This window comes from Ursus maritimus, unplaced genomic scaffold (assembly GCF_017311325.1).
Source record: "Ursus maritimus isolate PB19 unplaced genomic scaffold, ASM1731132v1 scaffold_2, whole genome shotgun sequence".
Taxonomy (NCBI): domain Eukaryota; kingdom Metazoa; phylum Chordata; class Mammalia; order Carnivora; family Ursidae; genus Ursus; species Ursus maritimus.
Genome location: NW_024424452.1, coordinates 38,726,941 through 38,738,162, shown reverse-complemented (window position 1 = coordinate 38,738,162; position 11,222 = coordinate 38,726,941). Strand labels below are relative to the sequence as shown.

The 11,222-nt window shown below is 46.2% G+C and overlaps 1 protein-coding gene across 1 annotated transcript in view; it reads left to right on the top strand.

Moving 5' to 3' along the window:
• The window catches only part of RAB11FIP3 (RAB11 family interacting protein 3), an 86,184-nt gene that overhangs the window by 38,029 nt on the left and 36,933 nt on the right, over positions 1-11,222 (top strand). Inside the window, exon 2 of the mRNA XM_040634465.1 lies at positions 8,241-8,334. Coding sequence (XP_040490399.1) covers positions 8,241-8,334 — 94 coding nt within the window. The remainder of the gene's footprint in view (positions 1-8,240; positions 8,335-11,222) is intronic.

Sequence of the window (11,222 nt, the reverse complement as noted above, 5' to 3'; positions counted from 1 at the left end):
AGGATGATCGGTAGGGGAAGAAAGGGATAAAGAAAGGGGGGGTAATCAGAAGGGGGAATGAAACATGAGAGACTATGGACTCTGAGAAACAAACTGAGGACTTCAGAGGGGAGGGGGGTGGGGGAATGGGATAGGCTGGTGATGGGTAGTAAGGAGGGCACGTATTGCATGGTGCACTGCGTGTTATACACAACTAATGAATCATCGAGCCTTACATCAGAAACCGGGGATGTACCGTATGGTGACTAACATAATATAATAAAAAATCATTAAAAAAAAAAAAAGGAAGTAAATATGCCTTGCCTTTTAAGTTACCCCAAATTAGACATTAGGTTTATTCAAATGACTTCATTTTTCCCCCAGCAGGACTCAGTAATTCCAAAGTGGTTTAGGGTTAGGGATACAGTGAGTCTTTATCTTGTGTTCACACAGCTGGCCAGTTTTTTAAAAAGTAAGTATTTCTATCCATTTGGAGAAACCTATGAATAGGGTCTTAAAGCTTAAATTGCCAGGCATTATCTCTGGAAATGTTATTTGCCATAGTAGTTGGTGCAAAGCAGGCCTACTAGGGTAAAAAGTTCTCTCCAGTGTTCTGTGTCCAAGGTCCCAGAGCCCTGGTGTGACACACTCCTGCGGGCTTGGGGATGTAACACCCAGGAAGCTCACTCTCGTTGGGTTTACTCTCGAGACCGTTACAGATACGGAACCATCACCGTTTGGGAAGAAGCTGAAATCATCTGCCATTTGTGTCTAGCTTTCAGAGGCCCTGAGAACGGGGTTGTGGCTTTTCTTCTCGTTTCTCTTTTTGTTGTTTTGTTTTTTGTTTTCAGATCTAAGAACTCAAACCAGTGCCCACTCTGGTGAGCACACAACTTTTTCAGCTTTTGTATTAGGTGTGTCACTAAAATGGTTTCTCCAACACCCTTACGTTCCTAAGAGTTCTTCGGTTATCGCCATTGAAATTTCAGAACCAACCAGCAAAATTCCCCTTCTCAAGTGCATATCTGTACTCTTTATAATTATTAATATCAAGAATTCAAATTCTTCATGGTTTAGCCTAGAGTAATTGACTCATTGATTCCTGCTGCTTGTGGGCTGCTTGTGGGATTTGAAACTTACCTTCAGGGGAATATCACAGAAAGAATTTTTACTAGTAATTCAGCTGTGTGTGGAAGACCTGTATCTAATAGTTAAGTTGTTGTTTTCTGTGATGGAAGGGGGCAGTGTTCCTGCCTACGGGCACTGTTTCCATCAGGAAAGACTCACGCCTCTGTCTTCTGCCTGTACCTCCTCCGTGCGTCTGTCTGTCGCACCTCTTATTTCTGATGGGCCTGTCGCATCACGTGAATTCTTTTTTTTTTTTTTTTTTTAAGATTTTATTTATCTATTTGACAGAGAGAGATACAGCCAGAGAGAGAGGGAACACAAGCAGGGGGAGTGGGAGAGGAACAAGCAGGCTCATAGAGGAGAAGCCCGATGTGGGGCTCGATCCCAGAACGCCGGGATCACGCCCTGAGCCGAAAGCAGACGCTTAACCGCTGTGCCACCCAGGCGCCCCCATCACGTGAATTCTAAACCCACCTCTTAGATTTTGTTAGAGTCATTGTACCTGTGTAATTACTGTGTGATCAGTAGGATTCCTGTAAGAGATATTGTTTGGTAAGGAAGACCAACATAGGGCTGAAATTTCGGGTTATAGTCCCACTGCCTCCCCCAAACAGGAAATAGTCACTGTTTTTCTTCTCTTTTGTTCAGTGTATAAGAGATGGGGTTCCTTTGACCTGTACCTATCGGGTCTGCTCCCTCAAGCTGGGAGAGACTTGTGGCAAGGAGTGCTGGGGCCCTCGGGAGCCCAGGGCAGAGTTGGGAGTAAACCTGACAGGGGGCACATTGCCTCTGGCTGGACTCTTAGAATGGGAATGATTCTTGGAAAAGGGATTCTGGGAAGCAGAAATGTCTCGTCCACTTCTCTTTCCTGCTGCTCATCTGAATTGAAGAAAAGGTTTTTATGCCACATCAGAGGTTATTTCCCTCCTTGGATGACGTTTTTCCTCTGGTGAAAAGCTGACTATTAATAAATTACACGAGGGGAGGGGAGACCTCGAGGTAACATAGATCTGGGATTTTAGGATAGTCAAAAGACCTTATTTATTTTTTAAAGATTTATTTATTTACTTGAGAGAGAGAACACACGCATGTGTGGCGGGAGGGCAGAGGGAGAGAATCTTAAAGCAGGCTCCCCGCTGAGCATGGAGCCCCATGCAGGGCTTGATCCCAGGACCCTGAGATCATGACCTGAGCCCCCAGGAGCTCCAAAAGGCTTTAGATTTATATAGCTGAGGCTTTTTTCAGACAATTTAGTCAGTTAAAATGTTCTGTCAGTCAAGACCTGTTATGTTTTGGGGCACCTGGGTAGGTCAGTCGGTTGAGCAGTTTAGGTCTTGATCTCCGTTTAGGTCCTGATCTCTGAATCATGAGTTCAAGCCCCGAGTTGGGCTCCATGCTGGATGTGGAGCCTACTTTAAAAAATTTGTTTTGTTGTTTTGTTTTGTTTTGTTTTGTTTTGCAGGAAAGAGCTTATCTGACATGAAGATTTCCATCATTTTAATAAGCTAATAGAAAAGGGCAAATGCATGGCAGATTTGTACTTCCACACCCATTTTTTGCTTTTTTGTGCCTTTCTCCTCCTTTTTCGCTTTATTAAGGTATATAATTCTACACTTAAAAAAATCTTACTATTATGGAAAATTTCAAGCTATATGCTTGAAAATAGAGGCAGTAATGTAATAAGCTTGCATGTACTCATTGCTCTGCTAAACGCTCAGCTCCTGGAAGTCCTGTTGCCTCCGCCAGTGTTTCCAAGGAAATCCCAGACTTCATATCATTTTATTCATAAATAAAAATATTTCAGTACTCCTTTTTTATTTTTTAAAGATTAGCTTATTTGAAAGGGAGAGAGAGTGAGCGAGAGAGAGCACAAGCAGGGGGAGGGGCAGAGGGAGAAGCAGACTCCCCGCTGAGCAAGGAGCCCTACGGGGACTCGATCCCAGGATGCTGGGATCATGACCTTAGCTGAAGGCAGACGCTTCATGAAGGGAGCCACCCAGGCGTCCTCTGACCAGTCTTTTTAACTTTAGCCATTCAAATAAATATGCCTGTCACTGAAGTTTTCGTTGGCACTTCCCTAATGACTAATGATGTGACTTGAATCCTCTTAAGTCTGTTGGAATTTGTTTTCTGTTCCAGAATGTAGTCTCTTGGTAAATGTATGCCCGCACTTGAGAAGATTGTGTCCTCTCCTTTCATTGGCTGGGGTGTCTTGTAGATGTGAGTTTGAGGTGCTTGATGGGGTCACCGTGACTTCTGACAAGACATGCTTTGTGGAAAATGTTACAATTCAGGTACGGCAGTAACAGGATGCAGCCACAGGGTAGTTTCTGCCTGTGAAGAGCTGTGCTTTCGGCTTGATTTCTCTGACAGGTGCCTCTTCACTGGGCCTGACTGTGGTTGGCACACTTGCTCTGGTTTCTTCTCTTCCACATTATGTCTCCACATCTGTAGCAGAAACAATACGATTTGCTAGTAAATTTCTCGGAATAATCCTGTAGGAGCCAGCTCTGTGTTGCTGCTAGCAGTCTGGCAACTTCGTGTACCCACACCCTGGAGCGGGAACTGGCTGGCCTTGACCGTTCTGGTGTGTGTCCCTTGACTTGGTGTTCTGGCTCTGCTGGAGTGTGCAGGAAAGGGCAGGCTCTTACTTTTCACAGCCTCCTGTTTTTTTGAAAAGACTCTGAATGGAGTCCTTCGGACTTAGAGAATTAGAATCATCCCCAGTCATCAGCTACATGGAAGTTGATGTATTCTCCAGACTACAGAGAACGTATAATTCAAGTGTACTTAAAAAAAAAAATGTATGTACTTTGATTCATCTTCTAACATGGTAACGCATGAAAAGGCCTACTCCTAGTTAATGATTTGTTTAAAAAGCTTTGGGTTAATGTTTCAGAATGAACAACTTGGCACTTTGTGTTCGATCAGTAGCTTCATTGTTGAAATTCTTTGAAATCTTTTTTTTTTAAGTAAGCTCTATGCCCAGTGTAGGGCTTGAATTCATGACTCTGAGATCAAGAGTCACATGCTCTACTGTTTGAGCCAGACAGGTGCCCCAAAATTCTTAAGCCTCTTAAGGACAGATTGGCTAGTATGGATTCCAGGTTAGATAGCCGTTCAGTGAGATTCTTACTAGATATCATGTGCTTTAGGAATGAAGGTTTTTGTGAGATAAGGAAAGAGGCATTTTATAAATAATTCCGATTCAGTTGTCTCAAGAAGTCGGCAGATGACTGGACTCCCAAGCCCAGTATCTCAGTAGCACACAGAGCCCTGGGATGGAGGGACGGTGGCCACCATCTTCTCCATGTAGTGGAGGGAGAAGAGGGAGGCGCCGTCTCTGGCTTGAGGACCTTGGACCGTTAGGGTCAGTCAGCTTGAGCTGGTCCTATTCCAGGCTGGCTTTATGTTACCCAAATAGTGGTGAGAGGGCTGAACATGGCAGCCTGCCAGCCTGCCCATTGCGGAGGCGGCCCTGACAGACATTTGTGGGTGGTGTAGATAAATGCGTTTGGCCTCAGCCACGGGCTCGTGCCCACTGTAGCCTTAGCCCTGGTTCTCTACCTTTGAAATATCTTGTCTACATCTCATCCCCAGGTATTCACATGTCCCCACCCTCCTATCCTCCGGCTTTCCTGAATGGTCCTTGCCTCTTTTGTGGTCAGAGGTGAGCTCTCTTCTGGCTGAGCGCCTCATCCGTTTTTCCTCACTGCCCCCTTCAACATCAGTCCTCTCTTGCTTACTTTGCTCTTTTTGTCTTTTTCTTGTTTTTGTTTTCTCTCTCTTTAAAATTTTCATTATGAAAAAGTCCAAGCCTATACGAAAGTAGATAGAGTAGTGTGATGCCTCCCCTGTACCCCACCCCCAGCCTCAGCAATTGTCAATCATGGCCAGTCGGCCACATATATGTAACTATGGGTGTGCCTTAGCCCCCAGTGTTCAAAGTATCTACATACTTCAGTGAGTATATAAAAAAATTACTAAAATATCATTATCACACCTGTAAAAATTAAGTGTCTTAGTGTATCAGATAGTATTCAGTATCTAGGATTAGTATTCAAATTTCTAATTATTTTATAACTGTGATTTAAAACAACAGTTTATTTGAATCAGGATCCAAAAAACCCTTACATGGTCACAGATTGGTACGTCTTCTAAGTCTCTTAGTGAGGGCTTCGTCTCCGTCTTCTTTCCCTTGAAAACAGAAGGTCCCTTCTCCGTCACGGTCCTCGTGGAGTGGGCTTGCTGGTTACGTCCCTGTGATATGGTTGAGACATGCTGCTTTGATCACTGTATTTCCTGTACACTGGTAGTCAGATTCGAGTTTGACTGAGGTGGTGGTGCGTGCTTCCGTCGGGAGACCCGTGGTCTCTGCGGCTGTAGGAGGCGCTGAGCGTCCTTGATTCTGTGCGTTCCTGCATCGAGGATTGCAGGGTGTGACATTTTGATCCTTCATCCCTCCCCCATACTTGCCCTCATCTGCTGTTGCTTGCCCTGAGTTACAGTTTGTAGAGGAAAGGCAGGCTAACTCCTTGATTCTTTCCCTTTATTCATTAGTTTTCACAATAATGAACTGGTTCCCTAGTGTCCTCCAATGATGACCGGTTGTTTTTTGTTGTTGTCTTTTTTTTTTTAAAAACCATATTATGCCTTCATGGATTAAAACATGTTTGATGTGTTTCGGTCCACTGAGTTATCCTTCTCATCAGTGCTCATATTCTCCTTTTGGGCTGTGAAGGCCTCTTCAGGTTGGCTCCTGAGTTATTGGACATGACCTAATGAGTCTTTGATAGCTTCTTTGCCTTCAGGTGTGACGGGGAGTCCAGGCTCTATTTGTATACTTGCTGGCCTGTCTGCAGAGGTCCTGGTTTCTTTTCGTGGGCAGTGGGGTTTAAATATTGTAGCCTGGATGCTAGGGTGTTCATTGCTAATTGGACAGAATTAGAAAGTCTTGTTTTATTTACGATACCATGAGTGGTGTACTTCAGGTTACATGTAGGATCGCCAGGTGTTTGCCTAATGCCTTTGCTCTGGTAACCGTTCTCTTCGTTGCCAATTGCAGGAGAGTGTCCGTCCTGAACCACACTTCGGAGGATGGAATCGGAACATTCCTTATTACTTGGTATTGCTGCGGAGCAGTTGAATGATAATCAGATTTTCTTTTATTTATTTATTTATTTTTTAAAGATTTTATTTATTTGTTGGACAGAGAGAGGCACAGCGAGAGAGGGAACACCGGCAGGGGGAGTGGAAGAGGGAGAAGCAGGCTTCCTGCTGAGCAGGGAGCCCAGTGTGGGGCTCGATCCCAGGACCCGGGGATCATGACTTGAGCTGAAGGCAGACGCTTAACGACTGAGCCACCCAGGCGCCCCACATTTTCTTTTATAAAGTTGATTGAAGTTTGCGTGGCTATTCAAAGGCCTTTTCCCTTTAAAGTACAGGAAATTCACCAGAGCAAGTCCTGGAATAGTGTCTTCTGGGGTCTGGAGTTGGTACTTGGTACCTGATGTAGTGTTTCAAATGCAGTGAAAATTCTTGAATATATTTTTAATTTTTTGAATATAGTTTTCTTTTCTTTTCTTTTTTAAAGATTTTATTTATTTATTTGACAGAGAGAGACAGCCAGCGAGAGAGGGAACACAAGCAGGGGGAGTGGGAGAGGAAGAAGCAGGCTCCCAGCGGAGGAGCCTGATGTGGGGCTCGATCCCCAAACACCGGGATCACACCCTGAGCCGAAGGCAGACACTTAACGACTGCGCCACCCAGGCGCCCCTGAATATAGTTTTCTTGAATACAGTTTTGAATATAGTTTTCTTGAATGCAGTTTTAATATTTGTTCTGCACCTTTGGTTTGGTTTTTCTTCTCGGGGGCTTCTGTTAGTCATACATTAGATCATCTTTGTCTTCAGTAGTGGTCTCTTTCTCTTCAGTCCTTTTTATCTTTTATTTGTTTATTGTTAAATATTTTATTTATTCTTTGAGAGAGATAGAGCACAAGCATGGGGGAGTGCAAGAGGGAGAAGCAGGCTTCCCGCCGAGCAGGGAGCCCCATGTGGGACTCGATCCCAGGACCCTGGGATCATGACCTGAGCCGAAGGCAGATGCTTAATGACTGAGCCCCCTGGGTGCCCATATTGTCGGTTCCTAGTGAGTGATGTTGTGGTTTTAATTTGCATTTCCCTAATGACTCATGATCATGAGCATCTTTTCATGTGCTTATCTTGTGTCTATCTTATTTGGTAGAATGTCCGTTTAAATATTTTGCCCATTAAAGAAGAATGGTGGTGTTTGTCTTGTTGAATTGTAAGTGTTCTTTATACATTCTGGATACAAGTCCTTTATCAGATATATTATTTGCAAATATCTTTTCCCAGTCTGTGTCTCGTCTTTTTTTTTTTTTTTTTTAAGATTTTATTTATTTAAGAGAGAGTGAGAATAAGAGAGATCACAGAGGGAGAGGGAGAGGGAGAAGCAGACTGCATTGAGCAGGGAGCCCAGTGCGGGGCTCGATCCCAGGACCCTGTGATCATAACCTGAGCTGAAGGCAGATGCTTCACAAACTGAACCATCCACGTGCTCCGAATAATGGTGTCTTTTGAAGCGCAAAAGTTTTACATTTTGATGATACCCAGTTTCTACTTGAAAATATAAATGTATCTTCTTTCTGAAGAATTTCATTCTGTATAATATCCAAGTGTGAATCGTCTTACTTTTTGTGATTTTTGATATTCAGGGTCTGCTTGCCTAAGTTATTTTTACTAAGGATTCTGCACAGCCTGCAAGGCCTCTTGGAACGGATGGGTGGGTGTATGCTGTGTTAATAATAGTCTAAATACGGGCTAGAATAATACCTAAAATTTCACCACTTCTCATCTTCTCATTCGGGAAGCATGACTGTTGACCTTTGAGAGCAGGGTCCTGTTTCCATCACGGATGGTCCCGGGTGCTGTTGGCAGCTTTCTCCTGAGAGGCCTCCTGTCTTTGGCCGGAACCGTTGGTGGCTCTTATGCTCAGTACTGCACCTTGCAAGTAGGCTGCTCGTCTGGATATGGTGAAAGGTTTGCGTGCAGAGCATACCCCTCCTCTGATTTTGTAAGGCTAGATAACATGTTCTCTCTTGACAATTTCAGGTGAAGGACTTAACAAAATACTTGGACCCCTGCGGGCTTGGTGTGATCAGTTTTGAGGACTTCTATCGAGGGATCGCCGCGATCAGGAACGGAGGTCAGTGTCCCCCACTGTGTTTCCCTCTCCTCGTGTACTGTGCTCCAGTCCTTGCCTTGCTGTGCCCTCGCCCACCCTCAGGAATGCCCCTTCCTCGTCAGGCTCCTTTGGCTGGACTTAACGTCTTCCCTTCTCCTCCAAGCCCCTAAAATACCCTCGGTTTCAGGGTGCTCTCTCCCTGTTCTTTGCCCCTCACACACCCTGTCTTCCAGAACTGACTAACTCAGCCCCCTGGCCATAGTGTGGGAAAGTTCTTGCCCTTCTCCGCGGCCCTGCCGGGATCCTGAAAGGCTTCCACACACGTACCCGCATGTACGCTTGCTGGTGGTTAGTTTACGTTGTCTTGGATCCCTCCATACTCTGCCTGGCCAGCAAAGCCATCTTTTTTTTTTTTTTTTTTCCCCAAATGGGATGCGTTTCAAGTCAGATACTCCCGTGCCCTTCACCCTAAGTGCTTCAGCATGCGTGGCAGTCATTACTTAGAGTTTAGTATTTATTTGCGGTACTTTGAGTAAAAAGTTTACTTATGGCAAATGCACAAATCTTAAGTAAATCTTAAGTCACTCTGTGAGTTTTGACAAATTCTTAATGCCTAGTAATGGAAATCCCTGCCAAGTGTTATCAGCACCGCAGAGAGATCCCTCCTGTCCTTCAGTCGGCCCCTCCCTTCTCGCTACACCACCCGGACTGGTGTCCATCACCCGAGATCAGTTTTGCCTCTCGTGGGCTTCATTCACGCAAAGGGAGTCATCGGTATGTGCTCTTACATGTGGCTTCTCCCTGTGCAGTGGTTCTGAGAGTCAGCCATGTTGCGTGGGTCGATTGCAGAGCAGTGCTCCATTGTATGTTAGTACCACATTTTGTGGATCTCTTGCCCAGGGGGTGGACACTTGTTTTTGGGCCAGTGTATTTCCACCTTGGAGCTGTGATGAATACAGCTCCTACTGGCATTTCTGTATGTTGTTGTGTGGACACGTGTTTTCATGCCTTTGGGGCCTGTACACAGGGGTGGAATGGCTGGCTTTATGGGTATAAGCTTGGTTTCTTACACACTCTCAAGTTGCCCATGTGCTCCCCATTCACTTCAAATTCTTGAGCCCTGGAGAGCCCTCTTTTTCTCATGGGCCAGCTTCTGCTATGTGTTGGGGGTGATGGTGTCAGGAGGCACCGGTTACAGGCTCTTCCCTTCTGCACCTGTCAGACAAGGAGGAGGAGGGATAGACCTGGGCAGGACCCGCAGTGGCCGGGTCAAAGGGTGCCCTTGGACCTGAAGTCTTATCACCAGTCGTTGGTAGAGTTGCCTGTCTTGTCTGCCCCCTGCATTGCCCAACAGTGTCCCAGACGGTCTGGGTTTCCTAAAACACTGAGGCCAGGTGGCTCTGAGATGCACTCTGTGTAGCATGACCTGTATGTTACTCTTTGCCCTTTCACCCAGTTGGTCCACACACACTTGAGTACCACTGTTGCCCAGAGACCTTGTGGGTCTTTGGGTCCAGAGCACACGTGAAGGGAGGGAATCGTCAGTATGGTGGGTGGGGGCCGTGCCATAGAAGTATGCAGGCCAGCTCCAGGTAGTAGCCCTCTGAGGACGGCTGGAGAGGAGCCAGGTAAGGATGGCTGGAGTGAGGTCTGGTGCACATGGCGGAGCTGCTCTGAGGCCTATGTGATGAGCATGACTGCTCTTGAGGGTGGAGAGGCTGCAGGCCCTGGGGTTGCCCTGAGGTGGTGGCCCACCTCCTGGGCAGGTGGGACCTGGTGGGGAGATACGGAGAGCGGGTGGGGCGGGAGACCCTCTGGGAGGTGGTGCTGGGAGGGGATGGGCCATGTGGGTAATGCCATGTGGGCATGGAGATGCGGAAGATGGTCCTTGGGTGACCTCTGAGTTTTTGGGCTTAGTGTCACATGCCTGTGTCTGTATCCCCATAACCAATATGTTGTAACCCTTACCTGATTTTCCGAGGTTAGGTATGCAGTTAAACGTGAAGTTATTTAAGCCTTTACGCTTTTGCACAAAGAGTTTGGTGGTAGCTTCATACAGGCTCTGGCCTCTGCTCCACCTCCAGTGCCTTTGGTGGCTTCCTGAACGGAGCACATTCACGTGCCCCCAGCCACGCTCCTCAGGACCTCCCTGGGCCACTGCAGCGCTGCGCAGGACCCTTGGGATGCCTTTGTTCTCCAACAGCTTCTGTCAGTTAACCTGTGGGAGACTCACGGTATATTCTTTTTTCTCTTAGTTTTAAAATCCAGTATGATTTCTGACTCATCGATTACTCAAAAGTTCTTTTAACTTCTAAATATCTTTTAAAATCTTGTCATTAATTTCAAACCTAATTGTGTGTGACAGAGAATGGGATCGTTATGCTCATTCTTTGACATTTGTTGAGTTTGTCTTGTGGTCTGCCACACAGCCAGTTCTTACACATGTGGTGTGCGTGTTTGGAAGTGCTTCTGCTGTAACCGAGGTGCACACGTGCACGCCTCGAGCCTCACCACGTGTGTCTGTCTGACTCCATCACAGGGAGGAGACGCCCTCCCACAAAGCTGGTGGCATCTTCAGTTGTGGATGGCTTTAATTCACCTTCGTGCTCAGTAACTGCTGGCCGGGTGTGGGCTTTTGGGTCGATGGTGATGGAACCCGGAGGGCCCCAGAACTGGGGGGTCATGGGAGAAACCTTTGCTGCTTCGCCTGACGGTGTAGGGCTAGGAAGGAAGCAGATGCATAGAGGCCAAGCCTGAGACACCTGGCAGTTCCTACTGCCAGGAAAACAAGCAGCTGAAACACAGGGAAGATGTGCTTCTAGAATACGGCTCGGCTGGTACTGAGTGCTATGTGGTCATAATAATGAAACACGTTGCGTATTTATGTAACCACAGATTAGACCTAACCA